Source organism: Mytilinidion resinicola (genome assembly GCF_010093595.1).
Source record: "Mytilinidion resinicola strain CBS 304.34 unplaced genomic scaffold BDZ99scaffold_19, whole genome shotgun sequence".
Classification (NCBI taxonomy): domain Eukaryota; kingdom Fungi; phylum Ascomycota; class Dothideomycetes; order Mytilinidiales; family Mytilinidiaceae; genus Mytilinidion; species Mytilinidion resinicola.
The window spans coordinates 537,657-555,915 of record NW_022985455.1 but is presented as its reverse complement, the minus strand read 5'-3'; the positions used below and the strand labels follow the sequence as shown (position 1 = coordinate 555,915).

Sequence of the window (18,259 nt, the reverse complement as noted above, 5' to 3'; positions counted from 1 at the left end):
TGAGCCCCACAGCAGCGCCTGCTAAGCGTCGTTGCATTCACGGCGCGTCATGGTGAAAGTTTGAAAACAGAGGCGTGGCGGGGGAGACGCGCTTGCCAAAGCGCAGCCTTCAGCCCTACGGGATAGCACTGTGGCACCGACCTTGTGATTCAACCCTGCCTCAATACCGGTAGCCTCAGCACCTCACTTTCCAATACTGCCTTCGACCACACCACCCTTTACCAAGCCCCGAGGTAGACCGCCGTAATTTGCTAATTCTCCTCACTGAAAATCCTCAACCATGCCACCTCCAGGCCCGCCGAAGAAGCCCGATGTATCTGCGGCCAACAAGGAGCGCAACGAATACATCCCATCCTTCATCTCGAAGAAACCCTTCTATGTCGACGACGCCAGCGAGCCAACTAGCGACTACCTCGAACATCAACGTCTACAAAAGCAGGAGCAGGATTCAAAATGGTACGACCGAGGTCGCAAACTAGGTCCTGCCGCAACCAAGTTCCGCAAAGGCGCATGCGAGAATTGCGGCGCAATGACACACAAGGCCAAGGACTGTCTAAGCCGGCCGCGAAAGCAAGGCGCGAAATGGACGGGGAAGAACATCCAAGCAGATGAGATCGTGCAGGACGTGCAACTAGGGTGGGACGCGAAACGAGATCGATGGAATGGTTATGACGCTGCGGAATACAAAGCTGTGGTGGAAGAGTACCATGAGCTGGAAGAGATGAAGAAACAGGTCAAGGCTGGCACAGACAACCAGGGCCCGGACGGCGAGGACGAAGAAGACGAGGGCGCAAAGTACGAGGCAGAGACCGATATGGGCAGGAAGCAAGCTACGTCGACTCGGAATTTGCGGTTACGAGAAGACACTGCCAAATATCTCCTGAACCTGGATCTCGACTCGGCCAAATACGACCCTAAGACGCGATCGATGGTGGACAGTGGCGCCACGGCAGATCAAGCAGCGGCATTGGTCGCGGAGGAAGGCTTCATGAAGGCCTCCGGGGACGCGGCAGAGTTTGAAAAGGCACAGCGCTATGCATGGGAAACCCAAGAACGAGGGGACAAGAACAAACTCCATCTGCAGGCCAACCCCACATCCGGCGAGTACCTCCGCAAGAAGGAAGAACAAGCAGCAGAAACACGACGGCTGGCACATCAAAAGGCGATACTGGACAAGTACGGCGGGCAGGAGCATCTACTGAGTGCGCCTAAAGGGGCTGCAGTGGTGGAGAACGAACGATATGTCGAATACGACGAGCAAGGCCGTATTAAAGGGGCACCCATCGTCAAGGCGAAATCAAAATATCCAGAAGACATTCTCATCAACAACCACACATCAGTCTGGGGCAGCTGGTGGTCAAATTTCAAGTGGGGTTATGCCTGCTGTCATTCTATTGTCAAGAACAGCTACTGTACTGGCGAAGATGGCAAGAAGGCATTTCAGGAGACTACCCGGCTACGGACTGGAACGGACTTGGACGAAATTCCAAAAGCAGTCGCTTGGAAGGAGGAAGAAGCTAGGGAGGAGCATGTTCCGAATGCTGTCGATGACGACTGGAAAGCCAGGGCCGATGCTGGAGCCAGGAAGCGCACGCTGGAGGAGATGAAGGGAGGCATCACAGAGGATGAAATGGAGGAGTACAGACGAAAACGAGTAACGGCTGATGATCCTATGGCAGCGTACTTGAGCAAGGGCGAAGTTCACTGATTCGGCAGGTTTGGAGGCCATGCATTCACAGGGCGTTCGGGTTGAAAGCATTTTCATGGCGTCGATATCGTATATACCTGCACGGAGACTGTGTAGCAAATGAACCACTTTCCGACCATTGAGAACGCATCGAGGCACCTCGAGCGGCGTCAAGACAGTGTACCGAGTTGACAACACATCAGTAGCAAGGCGTCCTCAGGCACACATGACCGCATGAACTCTGCTGTATCGTCGGTGGTGAAGGCATGGGGGTGTTGCCAGCGCAAAAGTCGCACATGCACAGCCGCCTCCCACACCACACGGCCCAATGGCGAGATAGCGGGGAGAACTGCAAGAGAGGCGTCCCCGGACTGTAGAGTCTGCATGGCATAAAGGCAGCCGTGAACTGCGCAGCTGGTGTCGTGGCGGCGTTCGTCATCAACAGGGCTGAAGAATAGAACACGAATGTTGTTGCTTGGCGTGGAGCGAGGCGCAACCTTCCCACTGCTCCGACATTAACGCTCCCAGCTCCCCACGCAACCCAGCCTGGTTCCCGCTGCTCTCTTTAATAGTCTGTAGTACTTCTAGAAGCTTGCTCGCCTTGTTAAACCTCCTTTGAAAAACCCCGTAAGCTCGTGAGGCACCGGCTTCTCCGCCAGCCATGGCGCTCTACGGATCCTCGCGCCACGTTGATATGGGAAAGTCAGTGCTGAGCCACCTCTTGTAACCTCTTTCTGAGCATCTACTAACTCTTATTGAAGGCAGGAGTCAGAGCTAGCAATCAACATTCGCAAGGCAACAAGCATCGGTACCTATCCTCCGCCTCTAATCGACCCAACACGGCAGCCTGCTGATACAGTGAGACAGATGAGACCGCCCCAAAGAGTATGGATAGTCCTTTCGGATATGGAGACGTACAGATGCTCATTGCCGCGTAGGAAAACATGTTCGAAGCTGCATTGTGTACACGTGGGATCACAAGTCCTCGGCGTCGTTTTGGGCGGGCATGAAGGTGTAAGTGCAAGACGCATTAGACACACTGAGCAATGCTGATTCTGATACTCTTTTTTAGCCAACCTATTCTCGCCGACGAAGTCCAGACCTTCAAAGCTCTCATCACCATCCACAAAGTCCTTCAGGAGGGCCACCCCATCGCTCTCAAGGAGGCGCAAGCGAACGTGAACTGGCTGGAGAGCTTGAATAGAGGAGTTGCAGCTGGAGAGGGCCTACGAGGTGCGCGGCAAATATACTCATGGCGCATATGATCATGTATGGTGGAATTGTTGCTTATGAAACATCAGGCTATGGACCGCTCATCTCGGAGTACATATACTTCCTCCTCGCCAAGCTCGCATTTCACCGCCAGCATCCGGAGTTCAATGGTAGGAGCAACAGGTGGCCAGTAAATCCGGAATCTCTAACAATCATCAGGAACTTTCGAATACGAAGAGTATATAAGTCTGAAGTCAATCAACGACCCAAATGAAGGGTAAGCGGCGCCAATACTTGCAAGAGAATGAAGCTCACTCTAGCAGTTATGAGACTATCTCCGACCTGATGACTCTCCAAGACCAGATTGACACTTTCCAGAAGCTGATCTTCTCCCACTTCCGCAGCGGCGCGAACAATGAGTGCAGAATCTCTGCCCTGGTAGGACTAGTACAAGAGAGCTACGGGATATATAAGTTCATAACGAGCATGTTGAGAGCCATGCATACAAGTAAGCAGCTTCTTGTCTTCATAAAAATGACGACAGCTACTAATGTTTACAGCTCTCGGTGACGACGAAGCGCTGTCACCTCTCCGTGGTCGTTATGATGCGCAGCATTACCGTCTAGTCAAGTTCTACTACGAATGCTCAAACCTTCGATATCTAACTAGCTTGATAACGGTACCCAAACTGCCACAAGACCCGCCAAACCTACTATCCGAGGACGAGAATGCGCCGGCCTTGCCTGTACGTCCGAGGAAGGAAGTAGAGGCACCTATGCGGACGCCTCCAAGGGTTGCATCGGTGGATCCAGAGCCAATCAACGAGTTCTGGAAGAACGAGCAGAAGCGCCAACAGGACGAATACGCAGAAGAGCAGCGCAGACTCCAGGAGCAATGGGAGGCTGCACAGATGCAGCAACAACAGCAAGCACTACAGGCGCAGCGAGATTTCGAAGAACAGCAACGGTTGCAAGCTGAGCAGCAGCGACTCGCCCAGGAGCAACTGATGCGCGAGCAGTACCAGCAACAGACCCAGGGCCGCCTTGCTGAGCTAGAGAGAGAAAACCTGAACGCTCGTGCACAATACGAGCGCGATCAGCTGATGCTGCAGCAGTACGATGGAAGAATGAAGGCTCTAGAGGCCGAATTAGCCAACCTGAACGCGAACTTCTCTCAACAATCCCAATCCAGAGACGATCAGATCAGAGCATTGCAAGAACAATTGAACACATGGCGTACGAAATACGAGGCATTAGCCAAACTATACTCGCAGCTACGACATGAGCATCTCCAACTGCTTCAGAAGTTCAAGTCTGTGCAATTGAAGGCCAACTCTGCGCAAGAAGCGATGGACGCCCGCGAGAAACTTGCCCGCGAACTCAAGACGAAGAATCTAGAGCTTGCAGACATGATCCGCGAACGAGACCGAGCCCTCCTTGAAAAAGACAGGTTTACTGGTGGTCACAAGGAAGAGCTAGAAAAGTTGAAGCGCGAGCTTCGCTTTGCTTTGGAGAAGGCCGACAATGCGGAACGTGGTAAGGGTACTGAGCTTTCTGCGATGCTGTCCAGACACAACCGAGAGATTGCAGATCTCGAGGAGGCGCTCAGGAACAAGACCCGTGCTTTAGATGAGGTGCACATGAAGTATCGCGATGGTGACATTGACCTGGAGAGGTCGTTGCGGGAGAAGGAAGACGAGTTGGAGATCTTCAAAGCCGGCATGGATCAAACACTTCTCGAGTTGAACGAGCTCAAGCTATCTCAACACGCGAATGACAATGCCATGGATGGGCAGCTGGACAGCTTCCTTCTAGACAACATCCAGAAGATCAACGACATCATCGACTCGGTCCTCCAAAGCGGAGTACAACGTGTGGACGACTCTTTATACGAACTCGACTCTTCAATGCAAGCGGGAAACCAGAATGCCTCTGGACCATATGTATTGTCGCAGATTGAGAAGGCTTCCTCGTGTGCTATGGAATTCTCAACTGCCTTCAACAATTTCATTGCGGACGGACCAAACAGCACCCATTCCGAGATCATTCGAACGGTCAACGCCTTCTCTAGCTCAATAGCAGATGTCCTCACCAACACCAAAGGTCTCACGAGGTTCGCATCAGACGAGAACAAGGCTGATCAGCTGGTCAATGCTGCCCGACTCTCAGCTAGCTCAACCGTCAAGTTTTTCCGCAATCTGCAATCTGTGCGTCTCTACGATATGGAGCCAGAGCAGAAGACCAACGTTGTGCTCAACAACAACAGTGAGGTATTGGTCAACCTCCAGAAACTATCCAAATTGGCGGATGCGTTCGCACCGAAGAGCAAGATTACCGCCGGCCAGGGTGACATTGGCGAGCTGGTCGACAACGAGCTGATCAATGCCGCCAAAGCCATCGATGCCGCTCCGGAGCGCCTGGCCAAGCTGATGAAGAAGCCGAGAGACCAATACTCGACGTACGAGCTGAAGATCCACGAGTATGTTAAAAGCCGTCCATTAATCCTAACCTGTTCAACATTTGCTAACTAAGCTCCCTTCAGCTCCATCCTCGCCGCCGCCATCGCCGTCCTAAACGCCATCGCCCAGCTCATCAAAGCCGCCACCGCCTCGCAGCAAGAAATCGTCCGCGAAGGCCGCGGCACCATGACCAAGACGGCCTTCTACAAGAAGCACAACCGCTGGACCGAGGGCCTCATCAGCGCCGCGAAAGCAGTCGCCTCGTCGACCAACATGCTCACTGAGACCGCCGACGGCGTCATCAGCGGCCGCAACTCGCCCGAGCAGCTCATCGTCGCGTCCAACGACGTCGCCGCCTCGACCGCGCAGCTCGTCGCCGCCTCCCGCGTCAAAGCGTCCTTTATGAGCAAGTCCCAGGACCGCCTCGAGGGCGCGAGCAAGGCTGTTACCAGCGCGTGTAGGAGCTTAGTTAGGCAGGTGCAGGATATCATTGCGCAGCGGAATAGGGATGAGGGGGAGGTGCAAGATTATACGAAGCTGAGCGACCACGAGTTTAAGGTCAGGCAGATGGAACAGCAGGTATGTTTACCCGCCCCGCGAGCCTCCGTAGCAATTGGCATTCCAAGTGTATATGTGTGCTAATCCGTTGCTTAGGTCGAGATTCTGCAGCTGGAGAACAATCTTGCGCAGGCGAGGCAGCGGCTGGGCGAGATGCGGAAGTTGTCGTATTTGGAGGAGTGAGTGGAGCGGTGTCTATCAGCGGGGAAAGGAGGGTGGGAAGAAGTACGAGTGATTCGGGGTAGTATGCTTGGTAAGCGGGACTGTTTGTCTCGACTTCCGTTTTGAGGGTTTGGCATGGGCTGTCTTTGAGTTCCTATTCGAGGGGGGATGCAACGGGTGTAGTCTACTTCTTATGGGGCTTGCTTACTAGCCAGTTGGTGAAAATTGGCGTAGAAAAACTTATTTTTCATCCTCTCCATCGCTCTCCGTTTTGTTTCGTGGGTATAAGTAACGTAGTCGGCAAGCTAGTGGGCCATGCAAGCTAGTGGGCCACCCAATTTTTGGTGCGATTTAGACCTTTTAGCACCCCAGCAATCTCAACAACTACGAGATATAAAGTATAGCTTTAAGATTGCATATACTATCTAGCTCATTTTAATAGCTAAGAGAATGTTTGGAGCAGTATAGCAGCGTAATCCTATTATATTGTAGGTATTACTTGATTTTAGGGGCCAAAACTAGGCAACATTTTACTGCGGCTAAACAGGGCTATCAAGAGATCTAAAAAATTAACAGATGATATTAAAATAACCACGGATATCATTATCCTAAGTCACAACCTGGAATATTCTGTGATTGTTAAGATTGCTAGGGTGCTAAAAGGTCTAAATCGCACCAATAATTGGGTGGCCCACTAGCTTGCATGGCCCACTAGCTTGCCGACTACGTTAGTGAGGCGGTATTTGCTGAATAAGGACTACAACTCTTCGAGCTCAAGTGGGGTTTTTGCTTAAGCTTTGCATACTCGATTTGACACGTGACAGTGATTTAGAAAAAAAAAATATTAGTTTCATTGCTTGATATTTCCTTCCCATCCAGCATCCAGTTAACCCCATATTCCATTCCTATTGCCTGATATCTAATCTATAGAAACCTTGAACACAAACCCCCCCACAAAAAAAGAAAAAAAAAAGCCCGTAAACAGCAACCCCAGCAGCGTCCAGTACCCAGTATCCATCCATCACAGAGAAAAAAGAAAAACAACAAGTGGGAAAAGCTAAATATAAATTATGTACAGAGAATCAGAGAAGTCCATTCGCCCGTAAGTGAGCCGGAAAGAGTTCGAGTCAGTTCATACAAACTCGTCTTCAGCAAAAGGGGAAAAGAGGAAGGGGAGCCATCCATCAGCACGAATTAGACTAGTGCTATATAGTATTTGAGACGTAAAAGGAGAGAGGGAGGGAGATGGCTAGGGTGCCTAGAGACGCAAGAAAACACAGCAGGAAGATGGCGGTTTTGTACATAATCCGGTGAGAAGCAAAAGAGAGGGTATTAGAGAAGCGATTCCATATCAGGCCTTGAACAGGCGCAAAAAGACGCAGTGGCTGGGCTGGGCTACTTTTAGTTCGTCGCCAATGCCGAAGAAGGCAAGGCAAGGAAGGAAGGCGTAGGTCGCAGCGTGTGGCTGGGTTGAGCAAACGCTCCGAGAAGAAAAGTATTGTGTTTCGTGAAGTGAAGTGAGGAGAGACGTCTGGGGCTCGAATTCGAGTAAACCCAGAGGCAGGCCACAGGATCCGTGAGTGTCGTTCGCACGCATTCCCAACAGGTCACCTGTGTACGTTTTTGCGAAAAGATCCTCGTTTATATGGCTTCTGCACCAGGGTACCTGCCTCCAGCACCAGCAATTGGAGGTATCACCCCCGGCTGCCTTCCACCACCTCGTCCACCTCTCCCGCCGCCGCCGCCGCCCCTGCCACCCCGTCCGACGCCTGGTATCGCGAAGTCTGGGTTTACAGCGTTGGACTCCAAGATGATATCCTCTTGTCTAGGAGGTCGACGCGCGCCATACCCACCAGCATAGCCGGCTCCTCCTTGGTAAGGGGGATACTGGCCAGGCGGCGGTGGACCACCCATTCCTGGAGGTGGCGGCCGCCAATTGGGATTGACGCCACGTTGTGAGACGGAGGTGAAATGGGACGCTTCTGACGCAGCTGGCGAGCGTGATCCTTCGGCGATAGACTCGTAGGATGAATCACGTTCTAGCACTGGCTCGTTTGGGTGTAGGTGGTTTGGGGAAGCAGCGGGGAGGTAGGGCGCATTTTGGGGTGGCGTTTGGGCATTTTGATTCGATGCGTAGCCAGGAACAAGTGCAGCAGGGAGTTCAGTCGGTTGAGGGGCGCCCGCATCTGCGAAGCGGGGATCAACATCTTCATAATAATCTGATGACTTGTTTCGGCGATGTATGGGCGAATTGTTTGCGAGTTGAGCAGGTAGTTCGACGGGTGAAGCCGCGATGGGTGAAAGTCCACGAGCACTGCTGGATGGAAGCGTCTGGTCTGACGCGTTTTGGAGTGGTTCGTTCCAATTCGCTCGGGGAGCCTTGTATTCGCTTCAAATGGTTAGCAATGGAAAGCAACATGGGGGGCTCGACTTACTCTGAGTATACGCTCCCAGGGCTCATAGGATCACCTGGCGGCCCTTGCCGTGTTGCTTGAGGGCCATTGAAACCTCCTCCTTGTTGCAAGGCTAGCATGCCTTGAACGTCACCGTCGCTGTCCCTCAGCCCATAATTCATGGGCGGCGTTCCGGTTCTGGCATCCATCTCAATCGCTTGGCCAATTGCCATTGGAGGCTGCATAGGAGCCATTGGAGAGACGCCTCTCGCGCCATAGGGTGCTGGCGACTGCTCTCGACCTGCGTAGAAGCGGTTGTTGTAGTCTGGTGGAGGGCCTCTGCCGCCACGTCCAGCCGCCCCCGCGACCATCCCAGGACCCATGCCACCTCTTCCACCCCCATTCCACCCTGGCGGTGCTGGAACGCGCATTCCTTGGGGCCCTCCACGACCATAACCTCCCCTCGGTGGGCCTCCTCTGGGGGCCCCGCCCCTTCCACGGCCATAGGGAGCTCCGCGGCCGCCTGGTCCCATTGGCGGTCCCATTGGTCCTTGTCGCATAGAGCCTCCGTTTTGCATGCTAGGCGGAGGGGCCCCGTAGCCGTCCACAGGAAGCGGGGGTATGGGGTTACCGTATTGGTCTCTGGGTTGGCGCCGTCCTGATGGGCCTCTCGAGGGGTCGCGGTATTGATCCGGGCTTTCATCTCCGTAACCTGAACCGCCTTGCTGCCTACCGTTGGTACTACTGCTTTTCACAGACGGGTTACGCGGGTTTAGCGGTGTCATGTCGTCGGAGGTTTGCTGATTTTGCATCTCAAAGGTAGCAAATCCCCCCTTTCTGTCCCCAACCAGTGTGTCACCGGTTGACAGAGGAGGTGGAGAGTCGGCTTTTGGAAGATCATCAATGACAGGTACTTCTGCGGCGCGGTTGTTGTAATAAGCCTCGCCATTCATGTCGGGGTTCTCGGCGATCCTCTTCTTTCGAGCTTTCCTGCTCACCAGGGTTCGGCGCATTGCACAGGTAACCACACCGCTTGCAGTGATGATGATGGTAGCAGCCAGGACAATCCATCCTCCCCAGGCCATGTGCGGCACGAACAACAGGATATCCACCAGGAAGGCCAAGAGAGAGACGAGCAGTGTCGGGAAAGTAAGTATTAGAAGAGCTAGAAGATAGCGGGGAGAATGCGCGGGCGAATGGAAATGGGCTGCTACGGATAAGGCGAAGCATATTAGAGTCAAAAGACATGCAACTGGATGGACAATCAGAATGGAAGAAAGCGAGTGTCTATGAATATGTTCAGTAAGGGCCATATCACTTCCTTGGCAAAGAGTTACGGACCTTGTAGCGGAGGGAAGAGAGAAGTCTGAGTCGTCTGCTTTGGAGAAAATGTCATCTATCACAGTTGGTGTCAGTTATCCGTCTCAATCGCAACTGGCGCTCCGTGGACTGAGCGACAGCATCGCTTCCAGACGCACCTGTGCCGTATCCCACGCGCATCCCGCTACATGTGTCGCCATTGCAGTAGCCAAACACGCCAAAATGGACGCCCTTGAAGGTGGCTAGGGGAATTGCCTTGATTACGGGCGTGGAGAGGGTCGAAAGGAGGAGCAGGGCGAATGCGACGAAGAACAGGATGGACAGCGGCGTGGCGGGTCGCAACATGGCGGCGGCGGCGGGGTTGGAGTACGCAGCGAAGACTCAGCTCGCCCTTGCTCGGCGGGCGACGCTCTGGGGCAGCTCGCGAGGTAGCGACGTGAGGTTGAAGACGAGTGTGGCTGCGCAAGCGTTTGAGATGGTGAGACAGTCGCGGCGTCTAGCTCGGCGGGTCGTGGGACGGTTGGGGGAAAACGAGAGTCGGGCTGCGGCGGGCGAGCATTGGGGACGCGGCCTCGGGGCGGGTGGGAGAGTGGTGAAGCTGTGAGGGCGTGGAGTTGACAGGGTCGGCACAGTGATCACAGTGATGCGACGGCGGTGCCCAGATTCCACGGCGAGGGGGCCCGCTTGGACGCCAGCGTGCCGCTCGGCCTGCAACCCGTTAAATTGCGGCTCAGGCACGCACCATGGTGGCGAGCAGGCCGCTGGCGATAGCAGCGGGCGGCCTGGAAACGGCTGGATAAACAGAATAGCACACCTGGAGCTGTGGCCATTCGCACGCGAATTGGTCGTCAAGCCTGCAACTCCAAGCGTCCTTCACAATGCCCGGCCGTTGCCCGAGCAGATCGCATCACACCTTCGCCAGCACATCCCCGTCTCGTCCGTCTCCGCGAGCGGCCCTTCTGCCCTGGTTGGCTGCTCGCGCCCCTGCTGCAGAATGGAACGGCCATGGTGTCGTTCTGGAATGAAATGCGCCAGGTTGCGACGTCTCGGCTCTGGATCAAGTGGCCTGGCCCACATCACGCTTCACGCTACACTAAGGCCAAGGGCTGCACATTAACTCGAGTTTGGAAGCTTCTTTGGGCTCCTTCGCTTGTCACTATGGGTGTGCTAGCATTTTGCCGTCCTTCAACGCCGTCTTCCTGCCAGCACGCGGACTGGTATAACAGATGGCTCCCGCACCATAGCAAGAAGCACCGTCCAACTCTCCGCCACCCCACCGTTGGCATTACTCCCCATGCCGAACGCTCAGTGCCCAGCCTAAGCGTGCGCACGGCGGCGGTCGCGCTCCTCGGCAATCGAGAGCTTAACACCCTTGCCCTTGGGCAGGCTGATCCATGGCTTCTCGCTGCCGATGATGAAGACGTTGCCTTCGCGGGTAGCGAACTCGTTATCAACCGCATCCTTGATGTGGACAATGTTGAAGCCTCCGTCGTGGCGTTCGCGATGGGTGACGACACCCACACGGCCCATGTTACGGCCACCAGTCCTGTCAATGCAGGTTAGCATCGCTCAATTGCTTCCACCAAAGGGCACACTTACACCATGGCGATGACACCAGTGTCGAACTTGATGAAGTCCGTGATCTTGCCAGTGGTAAGATCGATCTTGATCGTGTCGTTGACCTTGATCGCCGGGTCGGGGTACCGGATCCTATGTACTGCGTTCAGTATGCCGTCCTCTTCTAGGCCAACGCCAAAGCTTGGTCCAACGTCTGAATGATGCTAAACTTACGTTCGTGCATCGTGCGTAACCAAGAATGGGATGCCGCCCTTTCCAAGCTGAACCCGCTTGACTTTGCCCAGCTTGTATGCGGCCTATCGAATATCAGTGACCTGTTGCCCGGTGCACCATTTCCAGAGACGTACCTCCTCGGCGGTGATGCGATGCACTGTGAAACGGCCCTTGGTGTCGTAGACCAATCGGAAGCTCTCGCCAGTCTTCTCAATGGTGATCACGTCCATGAAGCCGGTCGGGTAGGTGGCGTCGGTTCGGACCTTGCCGTCGACCTTGATGAGACGCTGCATGACGATGGCCTTGACCTCGCGGCCGTTGAGTGCATACTTTAAACTGAGGCATTGTCAGGAAACCGCGTCTTCGAGCGGAGAGCATATTCCGAGTACTGACCGGTTGCGGAGGAAGACGATGAGCGGCATGCAGTCGCGGAGCTTGTGTGGACCGGGCGAGGCTCGGGGAGCATAGGTGCCCGAAAGTTTGTCCAAGAGCCAATGCGAGGGCGCGCTGAGGCGCTTCTGGTGCTTCTTTCTGTGTAGAGAATTTTGTCAGTTCTATTTCTAACAAGCAGTGCTGCCGTGGAGATAGGATTGGTGAGAGCCCCCGGCGTTGGAGTAATTTGAGATTCGAGCCTTCGAAGGCCTCCATGAAACCTGGCCGAGAGCTGTCGCGGGCAAAGTTGCGTTGCCTGAGAGGAGATTCGAATACTTACGGTCCTCTACCCATGATTGCGGTTTAATCAGAGGCGATGGTGGAGGAGTGTCGAAGTTGGCTGGGTTGAAGTTCGGTAATCAAAGTGTGCAAAATGGATTTCGTGGGGACGCATCAATGGTCGGCCCGGCAGACTAGCTTCTTTTGCACGTGACTTGCTGGCGAATAGTATGCTTTAGTTCCGGGTAGGCTAGTCTTCTATTTACTATCAGAATGCCTCTGCCTGTACTAGATGGAACAGACAGAGGCCACACACGACATCTTGGATCTCGAACAAGAATGGTTGTGCTGTGTAGAAGCAGGTTCTGATCATGAGCACATTGGCCTGTGGTAATCTAGCCTTAAGAGAAATACAGGTGTTCATAGACAGAATACGATTTAGGAAACATAATCGACACCGGGAGGAAAGCTAGCGTTCCTTGTGCTTTTGAGGCATTCTTCTTCAAGCCCTTATCCTGACCTCCGTAGCCATCAGACGGTGATTTGAACAAATAATTGGGCATGATTCCACTTCAGATATCCACCTTCTCGATATTGTGGCAGAAACGGTCTCCATCACCAACCTTGAAAACAGTCAAGTACTGAAACTTCTCCTTGCCATACTTGCTGTTAACATGCCTTTGATCCACGAATCAGAACGTCTATATTTAAGGCAAGTTTCGCTCCTACACGTAGTTGCCCGTCCCATCTAATTAGATATTGTTTTACGCTCATATGTCTTAAGGTTTAGAGGCCTAACGGCGGAAGAAGAGATTTAATATCTAGACTATGGCTACCCATCCTAAAGCAGTTCCGGCACCGGACACGCGGAAATGTGGGTGCGATGAGTTTAAACCATAAATTGTTAAGCTTTTTTTAGATTAGTATCCAAGTCTATTGCAAGCACTTTTGAACGCTGTATCGCTTCATTCGACTGCTCACGCATACCCCTTCAACACAGCCGCCTCAGCATTCAGAATCGACGATCCTGCTGCTCCAATAACCGCTGAAAACATGATTAGCACCATACGGAATTGATTCAATTGATTCGGACAGGGGAACCTACTATTGTGGCTCAGCGCAACAAACTTGATATCAAAGATCCCACTCTCATCCTCCCTGATCCTCCCCACACTCACGGCATACCCCCTATCCGTCTCCCTATCCAGACGCGGCTGTGGCCTATCCGCCTCCTCCATAACCACAATCGCGTTCTTCGGCGCCGAAGGACAGCCCAGCGTCTGCACTTCCGACACATACTCACGCATCGCCTTCTTGACCTCCTCCGCACTCGGCGGAGGCCTCTTCGCAAATCTCAGCGACACACACGCCGTATGCCCATCAAGCACCGCCACGCGATTGCACGCCGCCGAAATCTTCATCGGCTGATCCACAAATCCCGTCACATCCGCGTTCGTACCGCCAAGGATCTTCTGTGCCTCCGACTCCAGCTTGTCCTCTTCGCCCGAGATGAAGGGCACCACGTTGTCTATAATGTCCATGCTGCTGACGCCCGGGTAGCCGGCGCCCGAGACCGCTTGCATGGTGACGACGCTGACCTGGTCGACAGGGCCAAATTTGGATTGCAGCGCGGCGAAGGGGATCACGATGCCGATGACGGCGCAGTTGCTGTTGCAGACCAAGAAGCCTTTTTGGAGGTTGTGCTGCTTGCGCTGGTGCTTGATCACGTCGAGGTGGGGGAGGTTGACGGTGGGGACGACGAGGGGGACGAGGGGGTCGCGGCGGTAGTTTTTGGCGTTTGAGAAGACGGCGAGTTCGGCCTTTAGGAAGGCCATTTCTTGATTGCGGTGTCAGTAACCTGAACATGCAATGAATGGGTTTGACCATAGAGCTGGATTACACACCTACATCTCCAGCCGTCGCGCTATCTAGACCAGAGAAGACGACATCGCAGTCCTTGAACTCCTCTGGTGTACATTTCTTCACCACCAAATCGCCAATTTGCGGCGTGAATGGTAGCGCTTGCTTCCACTTGACGGCATCTCTGTATTTTTTTCCCGCGGACCGTTCGCTCGCGCCCACTGCGTGAAGGACAAAGTGTGGGTGGAGAGTAAGCAGCAGGATGAAGCGTTGTCCTACTGACCCGGTTGCGCCGAGTACGCCTAGTCAATGATTAGGCTGAGCACAATCAATGCAATGCTGTCACTGACCGCACTTCTTTCTCGGGAATCCAGGGCTCTTGTTGGAGAGAAATTGTTCTGCCATGTTTGCGTGTGAAGTTGTTGCGCTGTTGAGTCAGCGCGGTTTTTATAAGAGCACGGTTGCGATTGCGGGGCGTCAAAATAAAGTCCCACTACGCATACGGCATGCTATATATCCAGCAAAACAAAAAGGGATCCCGCTTGGACAATTTTCAAAGCCCGAGACTCATCGGCATGAAAGATACTGATTATTCATTCATCAGATGACATCTAACGTTGCGCTGGACTCAAACGGCGTTTGGCCGGTCTATGCAAGAAATGACAGAGGCCTCCCGATGCATGTGAAGTGAGAAATCCTCCGTGCTGCCTGTTCCAGCCAACTACGAACTTGGCAGATCAATGATCTTACCAGGGTTCATGAGCCAGTGAGGATCCAATGCTCCTTTAATCTTCTGCATAACTCCAATAGTGTCCAGCCCGAGTTCCTTAAGCAGAGAATCCTTCTTGCCAAGCCCGATTCCGTGCTCTCCTGTGCACGTCCCGTCCATCTCCAAGGCTCGATCTACCATATCGTGGATACACTTCTCAACCGCAGCTCGCTCCTTGGGGTTTTTGCTATCGTAAAGAATGCTCTCGTGGAAGTTTCCGTCTCCAATGTGACCAAGGATGCTAGCGAACAGTCCCAGGTCGTCCATTTCTTTCTTTGATATCTCTGCCGTCTAATTAGCACATGATGGTGGTCAGAGAGGACACTGCATACCAATGATATCAGGCAGCCTTGATAGAGGTACTGCAACATCTGTAGACCAAACTTCTAAGCCCTCAGTGCGCAGTGCAAGCATGCTCCAAAGTGATTCTTTGCGAGCAGACCAAAGGGTCTTCTGTTCCTCGGCATTAATTGCGAACTCGAAGTCACCACTTTTGTGCATTTTTGCGATCGTTTTGACCATTGCTGTATTTTCTTGAACCTGAAAGATGGAAATTAGCATACCAAAAGATGAGCTACTCATGGGGAATGCGCAGCTGCTTACTCCTGCTTTCGTTCCAGAAAATCTGCGATTGACTATCAGATTCATGCTCAAGCACCAGCATAGGAGTGCTCTTACTTGAAAAACATTGTAGGAACTTCCTTCCACTTCTTCGGAGTAGATCCTGAGCGATTGATTACTCCCATCTGGACCTCGTCCATAATCTCCATGGCAGCCACAGGGATGCCTGCGCGCATGACTTTTGAAGCTGCGGCTGCCGCATCGCGGATGGTAGGGAATGTGACGACTGCAACACTGGTTTCTTGAGGAATGACTGTGAGTTTAAGAGTGATCTCTGTGACGAGGCCTAATGTCCCTTCAGAGCCTATGAACAGATTCGTCAAATTGTAGCCTGCTGAAGACTTTCTACAAAGGAATTAGCCAGCAAATCTCGCTCGAGGCTGATCCGTGGCGTACCTCGGACGGCGGCGTGTTTTGATGATAGTGCCATCTGCCAGAACGACCGTGAGGTTGATGACCCAATCTTTCATGGTGCCATACCGAACAGCATTGGTGCCGCTGCGCGTATTCAGGGCATGTCAGTACACGTCATGCTTCACAGATGGGGTTGACCGGAGACCAACCTGCAGCTCGTTCCCACCATCCCGCCTATTCTGGCCTAAGACGCATTAACACGTGGACCGGGATACTCTATCTGGCGGTTCCGCGCCACATGCAAACTTTACTTACAGATGGACCAGGGTCCACAGGAAAGAACAGCCCCGAGTCTTTTATCTGCTCGTTCAAACTCATCCAAGGCACTGAGGGCTGAACGACAACGTCCATACTGACATATGCACGTCAGCCACGATGTCCACGCAGCGAAATGCAGGTAATTCTCGCTTACTCGTCGGCGTGCAACGTGATGATTTTATCCATGAAAGTGAAATCGATACTCATACCTCCAAAAGGGGCAGAAAAGTTGGCCTCCAGACTGGATCCTCCCGAATAGGGAACTAGGCCTCTAGTTAGCATCATCATACAAGCACGGTGACAGGGACGCACTCATAGGCACACGATATTTGTGGCATGTCTTGGCGATTTGGGCCACCTCTTCTGTGGACTTGGGATAAGCAACTGCGACTGGAAGCTGGTCGATATTGATCGAGGACCATTCTGAATAGCCATGCATCAGGAGGTCTTCATCGTCGGTGCTGATGGCATCGGATCCTAGCGCATACTTCAGTTCGTGGATAGCCTGAACACATGATCAGCGCCGAAAGAAAGAATTGAGCCTCGCCTCCATGCTGTATGCACCTTTTCCATGTCGGTTTTGTTCGCGTAGCTGGGCTTGCGGAAATTGGCCCATGACACCTTGAAGTGCGAGCTGGCGTCGTTGACGCCGTACAGATAGGTAAGTGATGCCGTGAATGCCGTGAACAAGAGCACTCGGCCAGAGGTCCAGGGCGATCTCCGGCCGGCGAAGAGCCTGCTAGATTTCGCAGCAGCGGTCGACTGGTGGCGAACGGCACCCCGCGCCAGCAGTGGAGAGGCGGATAGCCTCGACAGAGGCCCCGCGATGCGGAACATGGTGCAAAGGGAGGGTCAGGTGGGGAAAGAATGGTCCTCGGGCGTCGACAGAAGGAACGGGCTGGGACTAGGGATTTGGCTTTTACGGGCCATCAGGGTCGGGGACACGCGCAGTCCACGAGAGCAGTGGGTTTGATGGGAACGGCACCGCCAACGGCCCGTTGAGACATTTTGTAGGCGGATGAGGGACCCACGAGGCGAGCGGGGAGAGGAGCAACTAGGCAGCTTTTGAGTCTAAACGCAGTTGGCGCGCACACCTGGCCAAGGTCGTCGCCGCGAGGAACGGGACAGCTCACGGCCAGGGGCGATGTCGCCCGTCTCATCTGGCGGGTGCTGGCACGAGAGCGGGCCAGTGAAGGGGCTGCAGGTGCCGGCGGCGTGTCGACATGCAGCAGTTGGCAAGGGAAGAGGGCTGCATGATCAGCTGCAGGGGCGGGCTCGACGGGCATCCTCCCACGGCATCGAGGCTAGGCGGTGCAGCGCAGTGCGTATGCCGGCGCTGGCAAAAGAAACTGCGGGGAAGCATGCATCGTGGGTGAGAGGCAGCCTGCGTGCGTGCCGAGTCGCCGTGGAGTACGAGGACACAGACTACAGGTGTACGTACCTAAACACCAGGGCAGATTACGGTATAGAAATGATAAAACGACAGTCCCATTGGTCTGCACCGACATTTGCAGGGATGGAGGCTGCAATTGGAAGCGGCAGCTGCAGAAACTCACTATCCATCGGACGTGGCGATATCTCGAGTGCCTCCAGAGGGGCAGCCCGTCGAGGATGGGAGGATGAGGCGTGATGCAGGCATCGTCACATCGGCTGGCGGTGCTGGGACGCACAGGAAGCCCCGCGGCGCCTGCCATAGACTAGGACCGTCTGCTCCAGGGCTGGCCGACTGGTTCCTGGCCGATGTCGCGTGCCAGCAGCTGAGGCTGCAGCAGATGCCGAATCCACGTCGGCGGTCCTCCCAGCGCGCGTGTGCAGCCATGATGAAGCATCGCATTGCCGCTTTGGGCCCGATCTGAGGCTCCCGAGGTCGGCAGTCCAGGCCGATCCCGTGCTCCCGTGCTCCCGTGTTCCAAGCCTCGGACACGGGACGAGAGACGAGATTGCGGAGAGATCGAGACTGTCATGCAAATCGGCAAACTCTCTGCACTGCACTCGCCGCATCCTCCCGTCTGGCCTCCCGCTCCTTCGTGACATGCGCTGACGCAGTGATATGAGCGGTGAGAGACGCCGCGCCGTCTGATCGTATCGCTCTCGACCCCTATCTC

General features: G+C 54.0%; 6 protein-coding genes across 6 annotated transcripts; 2 read left to right on the top strand and 4 right to left on the bottom strand.

Moving 5' to 3' along the window:
• The first annotated feature begins 105 nt into the window (after positions 1-105).
• On the top strand, positions 106-1,797 carry BDZ99DRAFT_115950 (putative mRNA splicing protein). Its single transcript, XM_033712469.1, has one exon. The coding sequence runs from the start codon at positions 281-283 to the stop codon at positions 1,706-1,708; it is 1,428 nt and encodes a 475-aa protein (XP_033572198.1). The 5' UTR covers positions 106-280; the 3' UTR covers positions 1,709-1,797.
• Positions 1,798-2,348: 551 nt separating this feature from the next.
• On the top strand, positions 2,349-6,098 carry BDZ99DRAFT_524943 (ANTH domain-containing protein; the record flags this gene model as incomplete). Its single annotated transcript, XM_033725954.1, has 11 exons — positions 2,349-2,389; positions 2,449-2,495; positions 2,555-2,572; positions 2,626-2,701; positions 2,760-2,920; positions 2,989-3,069; positions 3,119-3,176; positions 3,223-3,407; positions 3,460-5,377; positions 5,441-5,936; positions 6,012-6,098. 11 exons carry the CDS (start codon positions 2,349-2,351, stop codon positions 6,096-6,098), a joined length of 3,168 nt encoding a protein of 1,055 aa, XP_033572197.1.
• A 1,247-nt stretch (positions 6,099-7,345) lies between these two features.
• On the bottom strand, positions 7,346-10,414 carry BDZ99DRAFT_115941 (pali-domain-containing protein). Its single transcript, XM_033712468.1, has 4 exons — positions 9,949-10,414; positions 9,812-9,866; positions 8,513-9,757; positions 7,346-8,466 (listed from the first exon to the last, which is right to left on the bottom strand). Exons 1-4 carry the CDS (start codon positions 10,133-10,135, stop codon positions 7,719-7,721), a joined length of 2,235 nt encoding a protein of 744 aa, XP_033572196.1. The 5' UTR covers positions 10,136-10,414; the 3' UTR covers positions 7,346-7,718.
• A 493-nt stretch (positions 10,415-10,907) lies between these two features.
• Positions 10,908-12,378, bottom strand: BDZ99DRAFT_450853 (putative 40S ribosomal protein S4-B). Its single transcript, XM_033718185.1, has 6 exons — positions 12,294-12,378; positions 11,975-12,112; positions 11,716-11,917; positions 11,582-11,664; positions 11,390-11,500; positions 10,908-11,336 (listed from the first exon to the last, which is right to left on the bottom strand). The coding sequence occupies exons 1-6, from the start codon at positions 12,305-12,307 to the stop codon at positions 11,108-11,110; spliced, it is 777 nt and encodes a 258-aa protein (XP_033572195.1). The 5' UTR covers positions 12,308-12,378; the 3' UTR covers positions 10,908-11,107.
• Positions 12,379-12,915: 537 nt separating this feature from the next.
• Positions 12,916-14,539, bottom strand: BDZ99DRAFT_466876 (aspartate-semialdehyde dehydrogenase). The gene is made up of 4 exons (XM_033720884.1): positions 14,443-14,539; positions 14,137-14,394; positions 13,338-14,069; positions 12,916-13,277 (listed from the first exon to the last, which is right to left on the bottom strand). The coding sequence occupies exons 1-4, from the start codon at positions 14,495-14,497 to the stop codon at positions 13,210-13,212; spliced, it is 1,113 nt and encodes a 370-aa protein (XP_033572194.1). The 5' UTR covers positions 14,498-14,539; the 3' UTR covers positions 12,916-13,209.
• BDZ99DRAFT_466874 (D-lactate dehydrogenase mitochondrial precursor) lies at positions 14,505-17,164 on the bottom strand. The gene is made up of 10 exons (XM_033720883.1): positions 16,719-17,164; positions 16,467-16,659; positions 16,309-16,417; positions 16,152-16,248; positions 16,046-16,080; positions 15,879-15,980; positions 15,540-15,827; positions 15,465-15,486; positions 15,194-15,401; positions 14,505-15,145 (listed from the first exon to the last, which is right to left on the bottom strand). Exons 1-10 carry the CDS (start codon positions 16,989-16,991, stop codon positions 14,814-14,816), a joined length of 1,659 nt encoding a protein of 552 aa, XP_033572193.1. The 5' UTR covers positions 16,992-17,164; the 3' UTR covers positions 14,505-14,813.
• Between the last annotated feature and the right edge of the window lie 1,095 nt (positions 17,165-18,259).